General features: G+C 36.3%; 2 protein-coding genes across 5 annotated transcripts in view; one reads left to right on the top strand and one right to left on the bottom strand.

The window, feature by feature from the left end:
* The window catches only part of TDRD12 (tudor domain containing 12), a 42,067-nt gene extending 37,477 nt beyond the window's left edge, over nt 1-4,590 (top strand). For all 4 annotated transcript variants that reach the window (XM_080365053.1, XM_080365052.1, XM_080365054.1 and 1 more), the window contains one exon: nt 170-4,590. In XM_080365053.1, the coding sequence (XP_080221179.1) occupies nt 170-255 (86 nt within the window). In that variant the 3' untranslated portion in view covers nt 256-4,590. The remainder of the gene's footprint in view (nt 1-169) is intronic.
* SLC7A9 (solute carrier family 7 member 9) lies at nt 3,678-24,752 on the bottom strand (the record flags this gene model as incomplete). The annotated part of the gene is made up of 12 exons (XM_080365090.1): nt 15,054-24,752; nt 13,723-13,870; nt 12,544-12,786; nt 11,921-12,046; nt 11,492-11,591; nt 9,614-9,658; nt 9,178-9,301; nt 7,305-7,408; nt 6,375-6,471; nt 5,451-5,600; nt 4,690-4,864; nt 3,678-3,742 (listed from the first exon to the last, which is right to left on the bottom strand). The coding sequence occupies exons 1-12, from the start codon at nt 15,156-15,158 to the stop codon at nt 3,678-3,680; spliced, it is 1,482 nt and encodes a 493-aa protein (XP_080221216.1). The 5' UTR covers nt 15,159-24,752.
* Between the last annotated feature and the right edge of the window lie 533 nt (nt 24,753-25,285).

The raw sequence follows: 25,285 nt of genomic DNA, 5'->3' as shown, positions 1-25,285 counted from the left end.
GCAGTTGAAGTATTTTTTGGTGTTTCTGTCTTGTTTGTAGTCTAAAGTTTGGTATTCTGTTGTTTCACTTTGGCTATGTGTTAGGGTGGGGGTTTTTTTACTACTAGTACATACTTGTTCTGAAGCTTTTGTTCTTTATGAATGTTACACTTTTGTTAATTACTTCTAGGTACTAAAAAACTGCATTGCAGTGCTGCAGTAACTGAAGAATTGGTTGACTCCTCAGAAGACAGTGGAACAGAAAGTGATGAGTAATTTGGAGACAGATCTTCTGCCTCTGATACGAGTTATGCTTCAAAATAGCGGCTCTTGCATGAGTATTTCCACTAAAACTGGTAAAACTAAACATACAGGTTGCAGAATTGTCCTTAATTTGAGGAGGAAAAGAGTGAACAAACTCCGTACCCTTGGGCTCTGAGAATCTGAAGGAAATACTACACAGAAGAACGTTGTTTTCCAGTGCCTTCACTTTAAAATTGTTGGCTTTAATGATGATGCGCACATACGTATGTGTGCCGTCTGAACAGCGAAAGCTGAAGATTAAACCTGGCTTGTGAAACGGTTGAATTTATTAGTCATTATGGATCTTTTAGTTTATCTGATCTTTGAAGTTTTGCAAATACTGATGATCTGTTGGTTGTTTCTGCCATATCCCTTATCTTCATACAGTATCAGTTTGATGGCAGTCATGGTATTTTTCAGTTCTGCATCAAGAAATGATGCCTCAAATCCAATGGCAATTTTTGTTTCTTGATTGGAAGTATATTGACTGGGTATGAAATACTGTACGGTGCAGCTCACTGTAACAGGTAACTGCTGTAAAAGCTTTTGTGGAACAAATGCTGTGACAAATAGCAGATTTGGTGTTTGTTTTCAGTTTGACATTTTCGCTTTTCATGAATACTATGATTTCATTCCCTCTGTCTAAAACTCTTTTCTCCTTTGCAAATAAACAATAAAATTTTGTCTGTTTAGCCCTAAGGTGTTGCCTTTTAATATACCATCTTTCAGTAAATAATTTTTCACTGTTGTGCACATCCAGAACATCTTGCAGTGAAGTAGTAATGTAAATTATATTTATAATAAATGAATCTGTTATCAGTCTCTGCATCTGTAGATTTTAAAGCACTTTAGTTTCCCTGACATAACTACATGGTGATTTAGAATAGAGACATAGCTCTACAGATCTATTTTAAGCCTAAAAGACTTTGTTGTATTCTTGACTAGGGAGAGTATATTTGCTTGTTGGGGACTATTCTTTCAAGACATGTTGGGATGCCTTTACTTAAAGAATGAGAGGACTGTATTAATACATTTACACTGACAGTTACAGTTTTTCTAGTTTCAGTGTATGATAAAGCTGCTGCTTTTAAAAAAGTGTAAAACTGCCATGCGACAGGAACAGTTGTAATTGTTAATGCATGTTTACAAAAATCGGCGCGGTTGGGAACCTCCCTACAACTGAGCTTAATTATAACCTTCACCTGACTACAGGTATGTGCAAAGCTGCAACTGTTGTAGAAGTACTTAAGGAAATAGCTAATGTAACTGAATTTTGGTCTTGCTATGCATTGGGATACAAACAAAAGAGTGTCAAACCATCTAATAGGGAAAAAAAATCATGTCATGGGGCAGGATGTTTTCCTTCACATTTTTTGTTCTTCTTTGACTTGTCTGATACCTAAATATAGTGTAAGGTAAGTTTTCTGCTAGTAGATGAATCTAGTGGGTTATTTAATACACATAAATTACCTAATTTTTCTGTGAAAAATAAAAGACACCTTATATGAAGTAGAAGCAAAAGCTGATTTTAGCCATACGTTCTTAGCAGCTGCCAAGGGCTGATCTATAAAGAACAATGTAAAAAATGTAGCAATACATTCCAAAAATACTCTTTTGGCCTCAAGCAGTTTTTGATCAGGGTCTTCATAAAGTAGAGGTTTTCTGTGGACTTCTTACTTGAATTATTTCAGTTGCATTTTGGAACCTTTTGTCAACTTCTAACGTTTCTCCTGCATAAAGGAATTCAGTAGTTGAGCAACGTATTGTGTGAAGAAATAAATATTTTTTTTTTCTGCATTTTGAAGCCATCCATACTCTTTCTGCTTGAAATCCTGTACCCTCAAGATGTAATGGGAATAGATAGCTTGCTTTTCTCATTTTCTTGTCACTTAAACACAGCTTACGAACCTATCATCATCATCATTTTTCCCCTCTGCCCCCAGGCAGGTATCTATTTCAGCCTTCAAAACTGTAGTAGATAGAATGCTTTATATAAAGAATGAGTATTCCTTTGTTCTTTCCCTGAGCTTCATAGTTCTGTTTGAAGTAGTGTTTTTACCAACTAGGTAGAGGAACAGCAGTTTTAAGTGACTGGGACAAAACCCTGTGACAAGTAGTTACTTTATATGTAATGCCTTAATTATGCTTTTGTTCTCCATTACCTTCCTTAATCATTCGTAACCTTTTTACTTTTGTCCTACCCTGACTGTAAGTGGAGCTGGTGTTTTTGTGGATCTGACTACAGTCGCAGAATCTCCCTCAGGTGAGTCGGAACCCATCATTTTTCCATGTACCTTTGGAATTGCTTTTCAGTGTAGGTATAGACACAAAATGAAATATAGAGGAACTTAAGACTGACTTCTTTGTAGCTGCAGGGTGATGGAAATAGCTGCTTTAGTTGAATTTGCTAGGCTAGTTAGTATGGACATAATTATGATCTTAAGCCAGTTGCTTAATATTCTTGTGTTACATATTTAGAATGAATGTGCTTAGCTGTTGAGAGGAGACTTAAGTTTTCAGTATAAACAGTCTCTCAAATTCATCGCTAAAGTATTGGCAAGTGACTTGATAAAATCTCTTTATCCATTTGCAGCAAGGGAAAACAGTAGTAAAGAATGTTACCTGGAATCCCTAAATTTATTGGCTGAGGAAAGTAAAAGCTGCTTACATCTGTTAATGTAGTAGTATCTATTTTTTGTATTTTATTTTCATCAGCTACCAAATGGAGTCTTTCTAGGATGATGCAGTTAGCTCTGTGAAGTCTGATGAGAATAATTTCTGTGCCACTTACGTGCTGTTCTATAACTTGGATGCTATTGGAGAAGAGGGATACCAGAGAAATTTAGCTTTAATTTATTATCTTGTTTCAGTTAGGAAAAAACCAAAACAACCTCTTCCTGTCAACTGTTCTTTCCATTTTTACTTGATTCCTACTTCCTCAGTCTTTAATTTTTTGATAGCTGGCATTTGGTCTGAAACTGAGAATGGAGTTAGTCTGGTTTTACATCATTTCTGTCTTTGTGTTGAATGTGATGCTGTAAATGGTAGCTGCTTCCTTCTTTAGGTAGCGTGATGAAAAGCATCTGGACCAGTATTGCTGGTAAGTTTTGCAGTCTTCATAATTAAGACGTTCCTCTTGTTTTCTGCGTTGAAAATGCTCAAAATAAGTTACCATAATATATTAGTAAACAACAAAGACGGCTCTGCTGGACATTGCAGTCTGGCTCAGAAATCTTTTATTATTATATTTAACATTTTTCAAGTACTAAAGTGTTGCAAAAATAATACACCAGTATGAACATAACAATTTAGAAAGTATAAATGTGTGCCAACCTAAATTGAATCTCCTTCAACCAGTATAGCACTTACAAACAACCTGGTACATATAAAATATTTTATTCAGTAACTGCCTCTGCTGGAACAACTTCCAAAAGCATCTGAAGGTGCATAGTGATGGGCTCTGAGGAAAAAACATTATTGTTAGAGGTTTTATGAAAGAACATTATTTCTATTCATACTTATTCCTAAGTGACAAAATTATCCTTCTGAGTATGTATTTTTCTGTATTCATATCTCATCAAACTTGAAAAATAATGTGTAGGCAATAAAAAGTGGCTTAAGATTCAAGCTGCAGCATTCCAGGGTTCTAAACTTGCTCTTAATAGAATACAATGCTTCTAATTACATAATATTTAATTAATCCCAAGGGGCAGGAGAGACTATGGATATTTTTTAATGTCGGTGTCCGTAGAACTACTAATTCTTTCTTCAGCTTGTTCACTTTCCTTTTTAGAAATAGCTGTGTGTCTGGTTTCCCTGAGATAATTGCAGGGTTGCTCTTGAGACTACGCAAAATTATTTTATAAATGGTTTCACTGGGTTTTTGCAGCTTTCACTTTACTGAGCAGCACTGTGATTATTTTTTCGTCTTGATACTGTTAATGTTTTCTTTAGTAAGTATAGTAAAATTCATAACCTGAGCTAAAACCATAGTATGTTGTGGCATAGGAATGTAATGTCTGCTAACCTTTAGTTAATGGCTGAAGCAATGTTTTGAAATCGAAAAACTAGCTTTACAGATAAAATGGCTCTGGTAATTTTAAAATCAGTTTCTTTGTGCTACTACTGTTTTTTGGGTTTGGGTTTTGTTTTTTTTTTGTGAACTAAATTTTGTTTTTCCTGAAGTCAGACAATGGTGCTTTTGTTTGTTTTTTTCCTCTCACAGGAAGAAGTAAAATACAGTCTTTAGTAAAGCTCACCATGGGCCGCTCTATGTCTGGAAAATTGCCTCCTTCCACATCACAGCTCATGTGATGGACTGTATATAATGAGCTTCATTACAGTAATTAATCTAAAACTTAGAAACAATCTGTTGAATTTGGAGCCAGCTATCTGAGGTATACTTACTTGATATTTTTTGGGGCCAGTTGAATTTAAAATGAACGAAAAGTACATAAACTATAAGTCCACTAAGTATAAATAAAACACAGTACAAATAGGGCAATTCAGGTGCACTGATGATTGGTGCCAATACCAGTAAAATGGAGACTAATGTCACTATGACTGGAATTATGATGGGTACCTGCAAGACACAAACAAAGCACAAAATAACTTGTTTTGTTGTTCTTACGGCGGTTGCATATATGAAAGAATATTTTCATTGCCTTACGAATTTTTTCCTTTTAAAATTTCTGGAATTAGATGGGCTAATTGAAAGAGTAACAAGAATATGGATAGGGAAACCCCTTCTGCTAAATCATTGACCAAGATCTCTTTGTCTGTATTGCAAATTGCAGTGTAAAAATTTGCATTCTCATGAATTTGGGACCCAACTCCAGTGCCATGAGCTGGAGTCTTACTCTTGAGTACTCAGTGGTAGTCTGCTGACTGCAGCTTCCCATCCCTGACCATCTGGCTTGTGCTTGTGGTCTGTGCAAGTGAAAGTAAACACCCTGGAATTTTTTCCCAGTGCTTACGAGCTTTGTCCCAGTGCAAAACTGGAACAAAGTGAAGAACTACAAATAAATGGCTATGTTTTAGGTAAGGAAAAAACAAACAAACTATGAGTCTGCCTGAGGATGTTTTTTAAACGTGCAAATATTTAGGATGAGTTCATGTTTCAGTATTTGTGGGAATGGAGGAAAAGCCATACTGAATGCTGAACTTACCCTGATTGGTCTCTTGAGTTCCTTTCTTGTGAACCTCATAACAATGAGCGCAAGTACAGTTAAACCATAAAATATCCAGACTGCAAAACTAAAATAATTTATGAGTGTGTCAATGTCACCAGGGATAATATAAATAATAGCAATGGCCCCCTAAAAACAAAACAAAAAATTAGTATAGTCTACTACAAAAGAAGCCTGAATTTTACTGATGTGTCAGTAAGGGCATGTTTGGTGTTCTAGAGCAGGATCTCTGAATGCGCTTGCTTAAATATTTGGGTGTAAGGGTATTGCAGCACCTTTAAAGATAGTGTCCACATCCTGCCAACGTGGGGGTTTTTGTGTGCAATTTTAATTCCATTTTAAGTCAAAAGAATTAAAATTTGTATCTGTTAATCTGTTCTGTTGTTGACTGCGTGTTTTGCAGTAAATGAAGATACTAAATATATTTTTAGGTTATTAAAGTTACTGGGAGTCAACAGAACTGAACTTTTATCTTGTTTTACCTTGAAGAGAAATGGGTAGAATAAAACTAACAAGATATTCTAGATTTATTTTAAAATGTATTTACTGAATAGAATTTTTTTTTTAGTGACATGTAAATTCGTTCTTGGAGAAAATAGGGTAGTAGTAGCTTGTGTTCAAGCATCTTGTGGAATGAGGGATTTCCCTAATACTAATAATTTAGTTTTTAATTTGTTTTCATTCTGTGGCTCCTTAAACATTTTGATTTTAAAATCCAGTTCTGGAATAAAACTTCAAATTGAGAAGTTGGAGGGGATTTATATAGTCCTTTTTCCTATAATGTGTTCAGTAGTTCTCTTGTCTAGATAGTCAGTGTTGAGAATGATAGTAAGAAATTGTGAAAGCATGTATTACTGGAGAATTTTTGTTGCTAATTTTTCTGTACTTAGAATATATACTTACATAAAATATGATAGCAGGTGCTGGCGTTAAACGCTTAACACTAATGTAGGATAGCACCTTTAGCATGTGCCCTTCACGACCTGCAACATAAACAAGTCTGACAAAACAAAAACAAGGCAATCTTGTTAGTGTGGCACCTACACTTTAAGTGGCATTACTAAAAAAGAAAATAAATAAAACCAAGGACCATTCATTTTCAAGTTTGTTTTATTGTGTGGCTACATCTAACTATAATTTCATCTGTATTTCCTTTGAATATGCAGTGAGATTTAAGGAGTATTGTAGACTAAATATGGGAAATACCAGTAGTAAAGCAGTGAACTTGAAACTAATTCTGAACCAGTATTAAAGTAGTGAATGTGAAATCAATTTCAGAATCATTAGTTTGCACATTTAATTTAAAATTAATCTTGGAAAAATGGTAGCAACTGTGGCCCTTTCAATTAAATATTTCCTTTTTAATTTGCTTCATACCAAAAAACTACATTGACAGCCTTCTGTCTAAAAATTGGTCTTTGCAGCCCTGTCGTATTCAGATGAATTGGAAATTTAAAATATTTTTGAATAGTAAATGGAAGTGTTGAACAACTGATAAAAAGGAATAGCTTCTCTCCAATTCTTATCTTGATCATTACTGTTGTAGTCATGTTTGTACCTGGTGGCAGTTTAGCTTTAAACTTGATGAGAGATGGGGCAAAAAAAACCCCAACCTTTTGTGCCCTACCCACTTTGAATTAATATAAGACCGTATTTTCTAATTTATCAAACCTGCATAGCCACTGTTTCTTTTGAAAATTAAACAATACAGCTAGATTTGCTGGTACTTTTTAATGTCTGTATCTTTGTGTGTGTAGATACATAGCTGTATATGTAAATTTTTCCATCCTTTAAATTTATTTTTTTTTTAAGATACTTGGAATGGGAGCTTACCTGCCTGCAGTAAAACAGGTCCCATTGGCAGATCCAATTGTAGAAAAGGCCACAAAGAGAGGAACTATCCAAGAGGCTGGATAAAGGACTCTATCTCCAAACGTCTGGAATATGGGATTAAAATGAATAATTTTTGTCATTTTAACTACCATTTACCATAAAGATATTACTGGTTTATTCAGTTATGCTGGAGCTTCTTTAAAAGAACAGTAAATGGGTATCTAAGGTATGTTACCAATAAAAACATATGTTGTATATTTTGTGTAGTTATTAGAGAATGCTTTGCCAAATGAAGACCTGGATTAATTCATGAACCACTCTTCATAGAGTGGAATGTTGTTGTCATGGTGTTTCAGATGCAGCATCTGTAGGAAACATTGGGAGGCAGATGTAAAAGATAAACAGAAATCAAATTCTGTTAGAGAGTCCTGGTTTGGGAGCGTGTCTGCAAAATAACAAGGCAGATGACATTGCAGCAGAGCACCACGCATACGGAAGCTGGTGTTTCAACCTATGTGAAAAGAGTAACGCTAGTGGCGACAGCATGACAGCCTAAGGTTTATGGGTGAATGAGTAAAGGACAAACTTGCTAAGGGCTTTCACTACATTTTGGTTTTTACTTGTGCCATGGTATGCTGGTTGTCACTGCAGGATGGATTACATCTAATGTAGGTACATTGATCTACTATAAATTAATTTGAATTAAACCTTTTTTTGACAGGTGGGTTTGTGGGTTTTAGTTGGGGGGTGGCTAACTTTTTTGAGTAAACCAAACATAAAAGAGTTCTGGTTTTGCACAAGTGTAACATCTGTGCTGTTTCTTTGTCCAGTAGTAGGACGCTCAACAGTGCTAAGCAAGAAGTCTACTTACAGATGTATTGACCTTCTCATACAGTGCACTCCTTTTGCTGTTTGCTGTGCTTCCATTGTACTGCTCAGTGGCAGTTCTGAGATTCTGTTAATTTAGTCTGAGTTTAGTGCTAGCTGATTTAGTGTGTTGCTGAGATTGTAAGTTTAGTGTTTTTTGAAGAGGGCTAGTTGTTAAACGACATAACGATATATAAATTAGTGTACCTCTTGATGCAAACAAGATGCTGAAATGTACTGAAGCTCTACAGTTTAAAAGATTTTATTTTTTAAGATTTTGAAGTATTTCTGCATCAGTGCGCTTCTTTACTGTACTGCACTGTATTTTGCAAACACGTCATGTGCTGTTTGTTTTCCCCAAAAATTAGTACCAGGAAAAGTTGCTGCATGACCTCAACTATTGTTTCAGAGACATGTCCCACAGCAAATTTACAAGTAGAACTGAAAGGACAGATGTGCTTGCTTAGGTTTTCAAAATTATACAGTCTTTAATTTTATCTGTAATAGTATATCTTGCAGTACTGTAAAAAGGATATTTCTTAGTTTTATTAAGAAAACAAGAACGAGTGAATTATGGACTGCTTGCTGTTATCTCGAGAACGACAAACTTTGATCTACTGTCATTTTGCATGTGCTTGTTTCTCAGAAATACTGGAAGCACTGTAGAGGGCAAAGCAGCAGTCGGATGTTTTTCCTTCCATCTTTTTGGTGCTAATGGAAGAGTCAAGCTCGGAGCTGCAGTGTTTACAAAATGTTAGCTGAGGACTGCGTTACTTTTTATACCTTTTTAAAAAATTATTTTCTTGGGATATGACAGAACTACTGTTTAAGCATTACTGAAATAAATTTTAGATTAAGAAATGACAGATAATGAGCGATAAAGTGACACTGACAGCATAGACAGAAACCAATTGTATTTTAAGAAAAAGTATAGGTTCCTTTTTGCTCAGGACTTCAGTGCACACAGTCTTCTTCAGATACTCTATTACAAAATAAAGTGGCTTACCACAGCAACTGCCTGGGACTGCAGGAGTTCTGTTGAAGTCATTACGGTGAAATACGAAATGTTTATCAGAACGTAACAAACTGTAACCAAGGGGATCCCGATAATTATAGATAGCGGTAGATTTCTAAAGAATGCAAAAGTAAGACTCCGTCAGCATTGCTATATCACTGGTAGAGTTGTCATAGTAAACTGTGGACTCTTACTTTTCCTCATATGCTTTTCAGTTATATTTACGTTTTTTTATTGTAGAGCCATGGAAATCAAGATTTTTAAAAAGGAAAAATACAAATTTATGCAAATTTATGAAGCCTGTAATAGGTGCTAATTAGCTTTGTTACTGCTTAAACTTTGAATAACCATTGCTTTTAAAAACAAACTAAAATATTAAGTGTTTGATTTTTGTTATTAGAAACACTGCTTTCCTACATATTTTTACCTGTAAGGATTTTTAAGTTCTTCTGTGATGTAATTGAGTTGATTCCTGGAAGAAAAAACATTCATGGAATGTTATTAGCAGTCAGGTATTGAAATACTAGTATGTTACCAAGTCAGGTAACATATTTCTTGTGTTACTGGTTTTTACCTTTTCAGTTTTTTTTTTTTTTAAAAAACAGATACAAACAATGTTTTAGGTTTTTGCCCTGCATTTTTACCACTTAAGTGAGCTGCTTATCCAAATGTCAGCCTCTTCGTTCACCATCTTTTCCTCCATTATTTTTTCCTTCTCACAGTTTTAGAACTATCTTTGAGATTTTGGAATGATATTGTCTAAGTTCTTGGATAAAATATCCCAGAAAAACAGCACAAAAAATTGACAGATGTTTATCTCAGATTTACAAGATTGCCTTTCAGCTTCAAGCTTTGCACTATCTGGGTCTTTTCAAATAAAAGCACAAGTGTGCCCATTGCAAGGACTGAAGCAAGTCTGCTGATGTTTCACAATTGTTCTGTAAGTCATGTTGTCCAGAAAACTGGCATGAAAACGTTTTTAAGGTTTACACCTATCAGAATTACAATTTCCAAATACTCATTTTTGCTGGAGCACGTAGACCAGATTGAAACAAAATTTCTACTTGTCGCTTCTGAAAACGTGAGGAGTTTGTATTTACATTTTAACAGGGTGATTTTCAAACGGTGCTGCGTGGTGATTACATACTGAAATAATTGTTTAGGCACCAGCTTCCTTGCTCACCTGAAAAATCGAGGTGAACGTCTGAATTGACAGACTTGCATGACTGGGCGAAGACACTCAAGCTTGGAAATAAAGCCTGAAGAAGTAATCCATTTTAAAAATAAACTCAGTTTTAAGCATCTAAATGGAACTTGCTTTGTTGTAAGTTTTAAGATTTATTATATTATTACCTTCCAAAATACAGATGTATATGCAAACTTTTACAGTTTGAACATGTAAAAATAGCATTAATGGATCAGACCTTGATAGGAGATTTGTGCCAACAGAGCCCTAGACCACCTGACATTCCCTTTAGTTTCAGGAAATGAAAAATGTAAACTATTTTCCAGACTGTGGCAGAGATTAAATTAAATATTCCTGCCAGTAAATAAATTTAGTCTTACAAAAATAATTCTGGAAAGCACTCAGAATTCTGATTATTAAATATAAATGCTGTATGTAGAACATGGGTGTAAACCTAAAGCCATCCATATCTGTGATTATTTCCAAATGTGTTTTCTTAAATCTAACATGGTAATGGCTAAGCAAATGTGGAGATTTTTAATTGAAAGTTTCTCAGGGAAGAAAATGTCATTGTTTTTTCTATTAATTCAAAAATGAAACTAGAATAAGAAAAAATATAAAAGTTGAGCCTTATGAATTCTGACACTTTTGTTTGTTTGTGTTTTTTTTTTTTATTATTATATCATCCTGTACTAATCAAACACCACTGCATACTTCACAAGAAGTGGAATTTGATGGGATACCTGTAGGGGCTCTGGGAAGGCTATTTTGCCTAACATAATGGAGTTAAACTGTGTTATATTCTCGTTACCACAGTATCTAAGCACCTTCAGCAGCAAAGCAGTAGCCCTTTCGGGATCTAGTATAGGGTTTTTTTCCCTAATAAACAGTAACTTGAGGATTAGGGGGTGGCGGGTGGGCCAGGGCTTTTTGGTTTTATTTAGTTGTTTGGGGTTTTTTAACCAAACTGGTGTTCTTTTTCCAGAATTCATTAAGAGATTCTTAATAACAAGTCAGATGTTAACTTTTTCAGATCACATCTTTGAGCTCTACAGGGAGAGAGTAAACCAGTTAAAGGCTGTTAAACTGTAACTATTAATGCTAGTAAAGATACCTTACCATCCATCATACGCCCAGAGTCCATTGTAAAATGCCAAACTGATGGAGCCAACAGAAATTTTACTGTCCTTAAAAGAATCCTGAAAGTTTTCAGTTTTTCCTGCAAACAAGACATAATTACGGATCAATGTTGAAATTAATTCCTTTAAAATCCCACCAGATGAAGAAGCATTCCAACATCAGTTTAGTGTTTTGAAACTTCTCACTGTTAAAATCAATTAATACCTATTCTTATTAGCACATCTGTCATGTTGCATTTCCCACCCACCTCCCTTCTCTGAAAGAAAGTGTCATAGTTCCCAAGAGATCTGGAACTAAAACATTGAATAAAGAGAGCCTTATTGTTGTGCCACTTCGGTCAGTGGGAAATTTTTTAATGGTCACAGCGGAAGCTAAAATAATTTTTTCAAGTAAAGTATATTTAATTACCTTGTGCAAGGAGAACAATTCCACTTACAATAATGATTGTGACAATGATCATTTTAGTAGCTGTGAGAAAATTCTGGAGATAGCTTCCCAGCTTCACACTCAGTGAATTCACTATTGTAATGATCACTAAAAGAAAGAAGTTTATGAATTTCTGCATTAAATTCGTCAGAATTGAAAGTTGCCTTTTAAACCTCCCCCACCCCCTTTACTGTACTGCTTTTTCCTTCTACTGTTTGTCTATATTATTGATACAGTTTTTTAACGTGCTATGTTTGGATAACTTGGGAAACTTTTTCCTTGTTATTTTAAGAATTAGATTTTGATATACTTTTAACAAAAAAAATACATTGAAGTTACACCATATTCTGATAAATACAGAAATAATACCTCTACACAATTTTTCTTCCTTTTTTGCTAGACATAAGCATTCATTACACAGCTGTATCTAAATAAAGATAAAAGAAACTTAGACGGGGAACAAACCATTTTTAAACCTATACTTTTTATGTATTGTTGAATTAGTTCCTGTGGGAAGGACTCCTGAAGTCTCATGATGGGGCCAAATGGAAATTGCTATGCAGTTATGGATCTTGCCTCTTTTTTAAAAAAAGTATGAATCTTACCAATGGCAGCTGCTGCAAGACACTTGATAACAGCCGGGGGAGGATCGCAACCTGGATAAAAAGGAGCCGATGCATATTCTGCAAAGCTGAGACAAATAATTGCAAATGAACTGGGTTTTGTGACGAGTAAGCTTGTCCAAGAAAACAGAAATGCTGGAATCGGGCCAAACGCCTCCATAAGGTAAGGATATTCTCCCCCGGATTTTGTGATCATTGTGCCAAGCTCAGCAAAACAAAGTGCACCTGAACAGCAAGAAAAGCATTTATTACTGGTTTAGTTTATACTAAGCTATGACTAACAGATTATCACTTTTCAACTGGTAGAAAAGTTAATGAAATGGATGTATACAATGCATCGTTACTTTTTTCATATTTCTGTATGTTCTATTGTAGATGCAAACCAAAAATGTAATTACTTATGAGCAATTGAAAAAATATACAGAAACTTAATAGCTTCAGCATTCTGGACTGTTAATCCAGAATTTACGACTATTGGTGTTTAAGGCTTCAGCAAAGAAATTACAAATACTCTGATTTCATACTAGATTTCTGTTTAAGAAACCAACACTGTAAGAAGCATCTAAGTGACAGCTGCACTGGCTGACCTACCTTTTGGAGACTTAAAGTATTTCATGCACAATTTTGAAGTAAAATGTCTATAAAGCTCAGTTGTAAAGCGCAGCGATATTTCTAGATTTATTGCTATAGCTGGTATCAAAGGCTTTTTGCCTGTGCTCTGTATCTGACACAGTGCCCAAAGAATTCCTCTTTGGTTTACTGCTAGAAATATTTTTAGGTGCTTGGTGCTAATGTTTCAGATCATAGAATTAAATTCATACAATTACACAAGTGGAAAAATAGCAGAAGTACCTAGTTCACTGCTAGTAATTTTCACGTTTTGGTTGTGATTTAAGTAGAAAAGTATTCTCTTTGTTATTAGTGGATGAAGTCAGCAAAAGTAAAACCTACTTCCAAAATGAACTGCAAGTGTACTTTACAATTTTAAAAATTTATAAACAGCACATACTCTAAGTGTTTGCCTGAGTTGTGCTACACTCATCAGGATATGACTGACCTTGGTCTAGGAGCTGTTATTAATTGGTGAAATGAGAGTAGTATGCAGAAACAGCAGAAACAAAGATTTAAGCAAAGATTGAAATTCTTTATTGATCAATTTACCTAATGTCGCAAGAATTCCACAGGCTGCCCAGATGGTTAAACAAGGACCCACTGCTCCAACATTGGCAAGTACTGATTTTGGAGAAACAAAGATACCTGAGCCAATAATTGTCCCAACAATCATACAGATTCCACTGATGAGGCCAACCTTGAAATAAAATGAGACATCTTGGTAAAGTATATTTCTAATAATTCCATAATTACTTCTCAGTGTAATACAATTAGAGTAATTGTTATTAATGACTTTTTTTTTTCAGTTTTCAACATACAGCTTCCACAAATATTAAGCCATGTGAAGGTTTCTCTTTTCTTTACAAGACGCATATGCACCTTGTGGCATACTCTGCCATTTCCAAAAGTGCAGTTATTTGGACTTTGCCTGTGTATTTGTTGTAACAAACTGTCCTTTAGGTTATGCGGGTCTCAAATCAAACCTTACACAGGTGAACACCCCCTCTCCACCCTGATTAAACACTGAAATTCTTTTATGAGCACTTGAGGAATTCTGAATTTTCTAAGCTTCAAAAATTTGCTTTTTTGGATGGAGCCTAGTTATTGTTCAGCTTTCCTCTCCTTGATTCAGGTATTTCTGCACAGGCATTATCTTGATGCTGCTAGGTGGTGAAAAGATCATGTAGGTCACTACAAAGTCAGAACATGTTACAGGAAACTAGTAAAACTCAAGGTATTTCCTGCTAAAAAAACAGTAGCATGGGCTGCTTAAATTGTCCTGCTAGCTACAGCTGTCCAATAACATCAATATTCTTCCAGTCTTGACACCAAACTAAAATTACATAGAGAATCTTTCTCCAGGTTATTTCAATTTTAAGAGGGATTGCACTCCCTCCTGAGAGCAAGTGACACATCTGTTTTCTAAAGCATTTGGAATTTTCTGGAGGGGACAAATTTTCACTTCTCTTTCTGTACCAGCGGCTATTTTATGGCTATAAACACCAACAAACTTTCAGAAGCAACGAGGTGAACAACCCACTTCATCCTCTGAGAGGTACATGGAGAAAGAAACGGTGAAGTTTATAGAGTGTCTCACTTGATCAACTTCGAAGTTATCAGAAAAAATAATTCAAATATAATTTAAAATAATATGGCTTTTTTTTTAAGTATCAGAGCTATTTAACTAGCAGTTAGTAGTTTCCTAAAATGTAAACCAACGACATGGTCAAGATATTAGTACATGGCTGTCACATTGGGACACAGTTGCAGTTTTTGTACAGAGATGCACATGCAAAGAGCCCCCCCCCCCCCCCCCCCCCGCCCCCCCCCGCCCCCGCCAGCCCCTCGCACACACACGGGCTGAAAACACAAAGTTTTGCCTGCTTTTGTAGGTTCGTCGTTTGGGGTTGGTGGCTCTGAATGGATTCTCCATCCTCTTTTCCGTTGGCCTTTCCTTTTCTTTTCCTCAAGCTTTCTTCACCCATTTGGCTCAATTGTTGAAATCTCTAAGGAAATAAAAACAATTATCAGTCTAGCGTATCGATGTTAGCTTGGCTTTTGCTGATACAGAGGGGTCCCAAATACTGTAGGTAAATATTGCCAAAAACCAGACGTGCACACACACTTGCTCACAGGCAAAGGACTTCCTTCCATCTGACTATCAGCTCAGAGATTAAATCAGAGGCGTTTACATTTACTTCACCTTATCCATCTGACTTGCTCTGGAGTTTCCTCATGCCCACCTGGCAGTGAATGTCTTTGTATCTTCCGCCTGGGGTCACATTCAGTGGAGAGGATGTCCTCCCTGGAACAATCTAGGTTTTACAGCTGGTCCCTCCTTTGAATTCCTCCAGACAGATTAAATCTTTTCTCCCAAAAGCTAGTCTGTTCTCTTATCTAGGAGACCTTCTTTCTGATCTTCATTAAATTAGGCCTTGTCTCAGTTCCTTGAAGATGCAAGTATCTGCTGAACCAAGTGCTGTCTGCTGTAATTGTGTAATTAGCAGCTCTTTGACTCAAAAAGAGTCACCAGAATCCTCTGTGTTGACTCAGGGTGAATGCTGCTGCACGTTTTGTTCTGTTTAGAATTAGAATGTAAACAGTTGGGTGGGTTTTTTTTTCAAGTTTAAACTTAGACTTGTGTTTTTGTGGGGTTCTCCTGTTTGCCTTAGTATTGGAATCAAATACAAGCTGAGATCGTGAAGGAAATTGGTCCTGATTCTCAAAAGTTGATTCAATCAGAAGTCTCTTCTCTCCTCAGACCCTCTGGCTGTAATTACTGGAGTCTGAATGTTGACGATCGTTTTGCAGTTGTACAGGCAGTAATTCAGGAATGCGTCATGTTTAGGCAACTTAACTAGTATCCGGTAATTCTTGGCTACAAAACCTGTGGCATTTTAAATTAACAGAACACTTATCTCAGTACTGCTGGTCTTCAGAAACATTTGGGCTGTAAAGACATCCAGTTTATGTTTTGAATTAAAGATATTTTTTTTTTTAGAAAAGAAATCATCATGAATCCAACTTCTAAGATTAAACTTACAATAGAAAATTGCCCCTGTAAGGAATGCAGGGCTTGGGTCACTGAATTTTATTACAGCTTTGTACCCAACTTCTGTCTTTAAAGTCATGTACTTAGAACGTTTTAATCAATTGTCTTTTAGCAATTCATACTTTCACTTACCTTTTTTATTTATATTTGTTTGGTGTTAATCGGGTCCGGGAATCTTTGTATATGTATTTCTTTATTTCTCCCGTTAGATTTACCAGCCAGTTAGACAACAAGACATGTCCATGTCTGAAGCCAGAATACGCAGAAGCAGCAGCTTAAGTACAGAGGTTATAAAAGGTAATCATTAAACCTATTCTCAGCCAAGAAGCTTTGAGATAGGAACCACAGGTAAACCAATAGTCCGATTAGTTTATCTTTAAAAAAAAAAAGTCTTTGTTCCGTTCATAAGAATGTTTGTCTAGTACCTAACTAATATATTACATAGTGAGAGTGAACCATAATTTGAAAAGTCTATTTTGATGATTTTATGTCAAGCAATTTCTAATTTAGAAATGCTTTGGAAAGATAACCTTGAAGTAATTGTCGTATTAAGGGTGCATTAAAAACATCTGTCCAGGTGTTAGCTGCATCCTATTAAAATAGTTGATGTTTTTATCTTGAAAGGTAGAGATGTGTGAACAGAGATTTTTCCTTTTGCTTTTCATTAACGTGAAGGTAATTAAGTGGGCAGCTTGTGTTCCCTTCACTTGCAGTTCAAATTATTTTTTCATTTTTGTGAATGTTTAAAAATCTTGCTTTAGTGAAAAATGCCATTCTCTATTTCTATGCAGTTGTATGTCCGGGAAAAAAGATATTTTATCTTGAATGCTGAAATAAAGTAGCTTCTTTCATTCCAGCTAGTTATCCCTAAAATACTAGCAAAAACCTCTGTAATTATGTTTCAGTTCATTGGTTTTGGCAATGCAGTTGTACAGTTCATTTCCTGCAGGACATCAAACCCTAAATTCTGATCAACCCAATCTAACAACCTAATCTAAAGCTAAAAGATGTACTGGTATTAGTCACTGATGTTAAGACTTATTACCGATGATATGATAATACTTTATGAACAATAGTAGTACAGAATTGGAAATAAAACCAAATTGTTAGACCTAAGTATCAACAAAACTGTATTCTGGCATGGTTTGACAGTTGGGTTTGGTTTGGTTTAGGTTTTTTTAACCTTTTGTTTAAGCAAGCAGGCTTGATCAACAGGAATTCCCATCTCTTGTAATGATGATGTAAATCCATGACTAAAAATGGACTGTAAGAAAATGTGAAACAGACTTACACTGGTTTAGATTTGCTGTGTTTTGTGGTGGTTGAGCCAGACTGTGCTGTCAGTGTCTTTCCCCAAGATTGCAAAGTAATGTCAGTACTGAAAACAAAACCAAAGCTGTATTTTATTTTTTTTACTTGCTTTTTTACTATTTCCTCTTTTTTTTCTTGTTTAATTTTCAGAGAAATAGGGATAAGCTTCAAGAGAAGCTCTTCCATGTTAACTAACTTCTTGCTCAAAAACTACCGTCTGAACAATGGTTGGACAAAAATTCTTTTTTTCTACAGGTAAAGAGAAAAAAGAGTTTTAAAATTAGAGTCTTAACTACAAGCATATGAAAAGCCAGATACGAACAACTTATTCCTTTTTTTGCGTCTTTTACAAGGACTTCAAAATACTTTTTATGGTAATTGTAATGTAGGATTCAGTAAACTAAAGTTTTTATATCCATGAATCGCAGATGCCTCATCTGGGATCATGTGTTACATAATGTGCTTCTGTGTTCTCTATAACTGATAATTTTGAAATTAAGATTGATAATCTTTTTATCATTCCTGTGTGTTTCCTGAAATGCCACAGAGACTATTGAAATAGCTAATGTGAAAAGAAAAAAGGAGGGAGTTATATTATGGGGCTAACTTGTCCCTCAAAATGAAATAGACCCACCTTTCACATCATCTCTACCCTGGGATTTCCAGACCAACAAAAAAAAAAAAAAAGGGAGGGGGGGAAATTTACATAATTTTGAGGAAAAACCAATAGAGTATATCATCTTTAATTCCATATTAAGTAAAGCTTAGCTTAGGAATTTTTTTTAGATTTTGTGTAGATAATACTTGAATTTTTTTGTGCAGATGTATTCTACGCATCTCATGATGTCTTCCGATGTCTTTCCTTTCTGGATGAGAACTGTATTCTACTTTGTTCCTTCAGGTACGATAAAGGCAATATTGAAAATACATTGTCTTGAGTTTTTGCCTGAACATCCAGTTTCTTTGGTTGACCTCAAATGTGTATTTGGAGGGTTCCCATCTGTTCAATAGGTGTCTTAAATCTCTGCCGGTGACCTGACCTTAACTAGCCTGGAAAAATACCTTCATATATTATTTAGTTTTGTTTTAGGGATGTTATAAACTTGTTAAAGGATTTGCAATTTTAGCAGCAATCCTTTTCCTCAGCCACTGAAGGAAAAAATAAACACTGAGTTCAAGGATTCTACTGTTATTTTCTTGATGGACAAGGGAAATGGCATTTTACAGCCATGGGAAAAGACACCTTCGCTCTCAAATATATACATAGATGAAGAGATCAAGGAGTTCAAATTCCAAGGGGCTGCAGAAGCAAACACTCTGTGGGCTGGTCCTGTCTAAACAGTGTAGTTTGAACCTTTTCAAATGCTATTTACCAATTAAATCGTAAAAAGTAATTTTCAACTTTAATTCAGGAAATAACAAGGGCACAGTATATAAATACACCTTTTATCATCATTAGTCACTAATAATAAAGGTTAATGTTTGTTAGGGTTGGTATTTATTGCTTGCAGTAATGCACATGTTCTGCTTTGACCAATGCTTAAGCAAATGGTAAGGATCATTCTAAGTTTCAAATTTTAATTGTAGCTTAGCGGTATCTCAGAGTGGATACTTTCCATTCTAACCTTGCTACTTAACCGGTTACTTAATTTTAAGCAGAGCGCTGGTCTGTTTACTTGCACTTGCTCTTCTTTGAATCCTGCCGTTACTAGATGTGCTGTAAAAGAGATCTCGCTGCTGTCATCCTTAAATGCAATTAATTTTTTTTCTGAGTAATTGCAAGCATGCTGCAAGTGGAATATAAGAAAACAGTCCTTTTTGATAGCTGCGTGCGTGCTGGGTTGTGCTACTGACCTGCAAGATCTTTGCATCTTGTGGGAGTTAATAGGAAGGATGAGATGACTCTGTAGTTCTTCATGCCCCTAGTGTATATAGTTTTCAAATACCTGTATTTTTTTTTCCCTACTTGGTTCTTGGTTACGGTGCAGTTAGTTTTGCCCCTGTGACAAATAAGGCTGTTGAACAGATCTGCAGGTTTGCTAAAGGTTTTGCACTAGACTTGTCTGAATAGTGCACATTTTTTAATAAGACAAAGATCTTTTTTGCATTACGGGGTTTTTTCAAGCACAGCTGATAAGAGACTCTTCATAAACTTGTAAATACTGGGCATGTTATTCTATCCAAAAGATCACACAAGAAAATCAAAGACTCCCTTCTGAAGGATATTCTAAAGAATTTTGTTGGCCTCTGAAGAAGACTAGCTTGAGTATATTGAATTAGCTTTTGTCACAGCTTTCAGGAGCCAAAGTTTTTAGCAGGGTTTCAGAGCCCGAACAGAATCGGTGATTTCTCTAATATGCAGCCAGCTCTTCTTTTTCTGTTTGAGGAATTAGTTTTTTGATCTCCTTTTTGAGTCCAAAATTCAGGCTGCATTCCACTGGTGTCTCATCAAGAAGGATTACCAGATAACATTTGGTTTTGAAGACAGACAGCATCTTCAGGGTGCCCATTTCTAGCTGAGGAAGAAGGCAGTGAAGCACTCCAGGGATTGTGGTGCTCTGTGCTACCTACCTTTTGAAGTCTCAGTTTAACTTTAAATTTACCAAACCAAAATATTTGATATGTGAAACCACTTTTAAGTACTACAATATGATATCTTTATATGATTTGTATCTGGATGCGTGTTCATATAGATATGTCAAAATTTATGTAGTACAGGAAAAAATTATGAGCTAAAAAAAATCTGGAGATCTCGCTCACTGGGAAACCACATTTTTAAAGGTAAAGAAGCCTTCAAAGGGCATCTGCTTTTCTAGATTCAAGGTGATTGACACTGTAGATTTTTTACCATATTGATTTAAATTAGATTTGCAGAGTAGGATGAGAGCTCAGAGCTCTCCTTAATGGAAGAGCTGTGCCTGACCAGCCAAGGCTTTGTAGTCCCAGAGGAAAAGCTCTTGGAACTCCTGATGCAATGTGCCAGTATAGTAGCATGAATTTTTCATGGTGAAAAATGTTAGGAAGCTCTCTCTTCTGAACTGTTGAAGAGCAACGTTCTGGCTAGAAAGATAATGACATCTTTCTCACATAAAAATAGAGGAAGGGAAAAACAGCTGGTGTTTTATTTGTACTTGTAAATGGGAGGGGGAAAATTTTCTAATAGGATAGAAATTAGAAAAGCAATGACCTTCAGTTCACGGGACATTAGGGCGTATGTACTTATCTTAATGTGTCTGATGAGTGTCAGAACCTCCCTGGTATTTACACAACAACCGAAGCACAGGGTATGTGATACTCTACTCTGGCAGCAATGAGGTAAAGCCAGTATTTTAAGAGTAGTTGGAGAAGGCATTGGAACTGCTGAGGTTTACTCCAGGCTCTCCAATGGTTGGTTTTGGTTTTGGAAAGCTGGTGGCAGGGTTTTCTTTTCGAATTTATGATCACATTATTTAATCCAGATGTTTTTCTAGGGCAAATTATGTTTAGTTATTATGGACAGAATATGCTCTGTAAATTCAGCAATGAAACTTTAATGTGACTACAGCTCCACAAATTCTGAATTGTTTTCTCAGTTTCTTGATGAGAATTGAAGAACACTGCATGTTTTTGTTGTTTTTGTGAAGGGAAGCTGAAACTACTTCATTGGTTCAATTTACAGACAGAAAGATACTGTAAAAGGAAGGAAGGTGCAGTGTATCAGAATCAACATGCTCTTGTCAGCAGTGGTTGAGGTAAAATAGTAAGTTACTGAAGTCAGGTAGGTAACAGAAAAAAAGACAAATTGGCATGGGTAGAATTTTTGTAGTAGAACAAAACAGGCAAATAATTTTTTTTTTTTTTTTTAGTATAGTATCTATGAAACAAGGCAAAATAACATGACTTTAAAAATGTCATTAAGTTTTGGGGTTTTAAGGTACAGTTTTCTTCACTACCTGTGTACTAACCCAGCTGATTTACTTGATTATGCAAAATTCCAACACATTCACACTTGAGTGTGTTTGGAACTTGTTTCTGAATACAAGGTGATGATTTACTTGGAACAGGATAGTTAATTCTTCATTTCAGCTCTTTAAAGATGCATAAAAGTTGTTACCTGTGCAAGTAAGAGGATTCTGCTGTTTGTTTATCTGTAGTACTACAAGTGCCTAGCAGTAACAGCTGCGAGACTGGACTATAAAGGAATGAGTTGCAGTGAGTATGAATTTATCTGTAATTCTGTTAAAATAAACTGAGTTTATTTCTCAAAAGTAATAATCTGAGTGGATAGGAAAGAAACAGTAAAATATATGTATCTATTTTGGAAGGGCTTTTATTGGTGACTGTATATTCTCACCAGCAAGTAGTGGTGGCAAGGTTTAAAAGTATCTATTTGAACAATAAAATCTGTGGTAGACTAGACGAAGAACTACCTGAAAGGCAGAAGGCAGCAGCGGCTCACTGCCAGGCTGAGAAGAGTAGTGTTCTGCAGGAGCGTGTCCTGGGTGTGTTCTGTTCAGTGGTTGTGTTCATGTTGCAGCTGATGGAAAATACTGTGAACGTACAAATTTGCGAACAGTACAAAATAGGGAGGATGCTCTGTCAGGGTGGGCTGGTGAAGAGCTAGAACGTATTGCCCAAAGAAGCTGAAAGGATTCCTACTTTACACACCTTTAATGAAACGTTAAACCAGCATCTGCCAGTAGTGGCCCAGTAAATCCTCCTGTAAAGGCATTTTTCAGCGATCCTAGATTTTCGGTAGTGCACTGCAAACGGCACTAAGATGGGAGAGAAGTCAGAACAAATATACTAGCTTCACAAGATGTAATGGTTACAATCATCGAAAGTTTTTGTGGTTCCTTAGGTTTTATGGATAGAAGACATCCTGAAAGCCTTGAATTCATGCTTGTGAATGCCGAGTGGGATTCACAGTGTGTGCTTTGGTATGTGCAGTGATTTCTATGCAAATCACTCCAGCTGGGAGAGGAAAGAAGACCTTTGTTTGCCTGTCTGATTGCTGCAGGAGGTACAGGTTTAAAGGGTTTACAAGACCCATGTAATGTCCACCAAGTACATGGTGGTACTTCGGAGTTCAGGTAATAAAGTGTCTTCATGTATGTGTGTGCACACAAAGCTCTGCTGCCCCATCAGCCTCAGGATTTTGATTTTAAGGCAGTCAGTTTACGGTTCAGGTTGTGCCTTTGGTGCTTTTTCTGATGCTGTTTTCTTCCATGAACTTCATCCCATTACTTTGTGTGGTTCAAAGGTTACTCGAAGTAATTTATTTCCATCCTTGATGTTAACAGAAAAGTGAAGAATGATTACAAGTTTTGTTTCTGCCTCAGTTTTCACCCACTAGTTAGAAAAGAAATCTGTAACTTTGTGTTTCCTAGAAGTTCTCTCCAAAGATGAACCTGCAGTAAACATTGCCAGGTGATTCGTGGTTTAGCAATATTGCATTTTCATGTGTAGCGGCAAGGCATGGAAACCATTACATCGGTCAGTGGCTGGTATTGTGTAACGTTAGGGCTAGGGAGTTTATAAAAACCGTAGTGGGGGAAGTCTTCTCTCACTCTGTGGAGAAAAGGTAAGATAACCAGATCCTAGTAGTTAATTGGGGCTCAGCTGCTGCTGTGTCTTTAATACTGTAAGAGATAATACATTTACATTTCCTAATTCTTGAAGATCAAGAACTTTACTTCTTAAATCTACAGTAAAATGCACTATATTGTTAGTTTTTCATTCTTTCGCATTGTTTGCTTTTGCTGTTTATTTCTCAGCTGAGGCAAGGTGAACGGAGCCATCTGTTGTCTTGGTACAGAGTCAGTTGAGCAGCCTTTTGCAGGTGGCAGCAGAAGGATCTCAGCTGTGTGTCAGCTGGCACCTGATAAATCTAAGTGCAAAAGCAGCAGCCAGCCGGTGTCAGGTACGGTGTTAGGCGGTGAGCACTTTTTCTCTAAGAAAAAGCACAACATCCCTTGCAACCAAAAAAACTTAAAAAATCCACCAAGGTGATCAGATCATGACATCAGCTACTATCAACACTGTAACCCTTGCCCATCTTGTATGCTTTTTCATGCTCGTTTTTATATAGCAGTACTCAGTTTAGATGCTGTTCATATCTTCTAAGCACATCGTGCTGTAAAGAGAAGCTCAGTGTACTGGAAGATGATGGTTTTGGTTTTGTAGAGCATTTAATGATTTATGACCGCTGTCATAATCTCCATTCGTAAGGATCACAGACTTTGTGAGGGCAACTTCTCTGAAAACCAAAGCTTTATGTATGAAGTTTGAAAAAGCTGAAATCCTGCTACTTCTGGAAATGTCCAAGTCCTGTTGTTTATGCACTGTACAACTATGTCAAAGCCATCAAATAGAGTTTTCTCCTGATGTGGTGCGTTATCACTCAGGCGGTTCAACATCATAAAAATATAGGAACAGTTCCGTTCAGCCTGTCTGTCTGTCTGTCATTCAGTGCGTTGGTTACGTGGCATCCTTCTGTGGTTCGTGATGGGTTTATTCAGTTGTACAAAAGTTGTAATAAAATGTAACATAGCAACTGCGTTTATAGGCTTGTTAACCTGCGGGCAGGCTGAAGGACCTCTTTTCCCAGCGGCAGAAACGGGCAGTTTTACTGAACAGACTAAAGCTGCCCACAGTTCTGGTCACTGGAAGAACTGAGGTGGTTTCTGGCCAGTTGTCACAACTCTGTGCAGCTTGAGTCACAGCTCCTGAGCGTGACCAGAGGCCGTGCGGGGCCAGTTGTGGGTACGTGCCTGCCAGGGTGCAGCTTCAGCTGGTGGCAGTTAGTGCCTCTGTGATGCCACTGAGCCGTGCCATCGGTGGGACGGGCACCGACTGCGCGAGGGCGCTGCGTTTTGTTTGGAGGGGCTGAGAATCCAGTGTGAACATTTTCCCACTGCATAATTCTTAACTTCTGTAACGCCAGTTTCCAAACAGTGTGGATGCGGGGGCGTGTATGTTACTAATTAAACACACTTGCAATTAAAAAAAAAAAAATTAAATTGTACTGACTAACTCCCTGTAGTGATTCCTTGTGATGTTTGGTTATCAAATAATGCATTTAAATTCTCCTTAATTGCAGGAATTACTCAGTATTCTGAAGCTGGAAAGAGGAAGTGCCAAAATACAGAAAATGCCTTAATTGGGTTGGTTTCTAGTGGCTCATTATTTTAGTTTTACTTTTAACTGCTTCTTAAGCATCGAAGTGATGGTGATTGTCCTTTAAGCTCTTTATTTCTTCTAGTTAGCTTTTGAGACACTAAATTTTAAGAGTTAAGAATGCATAGCAGGCAAACTCACTACTTAAAATAAACAAAAATCATCAGCTTTGTTAGTAATTCCAGTGGGATATTTCTGGTTTGTTGGTTGTTTTGTTTTTTTTAACTTTGTGCTTAAATGTTGTGTGTTTTGAACAAAAAAACCCAAAATTTTTTCCCCCCAAAAGATACCTATATGTGTAATGCCAGTCTTGTGTATTTTCTAGTCCTAAAACCAGTGGTCTGCAATAAACATTACTTCATGTACTTTTTGTACATAGAAACATACTAAACCCAAGGACCGTAATACAAGATGAAAACCACCCAGAGCCTAAGATTATCTTCCATCTGAAAGAGGCTTAAGGGAAAACCAGTTCTTTTAGCTCTTCATCATCTAATCAGTAATGGTTTGTATGATACTTGATGTTCTTGCAAATGTGTTTGCTTTCATTAATCTGAAACAATTCCAGGATTTTACTGTCCAGGAACTTCA

This window comes from Falco punctatus (assembly GCF_963210335.1).
Source record: "Falco punctatus genome assembly, chromosome: 14".
Classification (NCBI taxonomy): domain Eukaryota; kingdom Metazoa; phylum Chordata; class Aves; order Falconiformes; family Falconidae; genus Falco; species Falco punctatus.
This window is presented reverse-complemented; position numbering and strand designations above follow the sequence as displayed.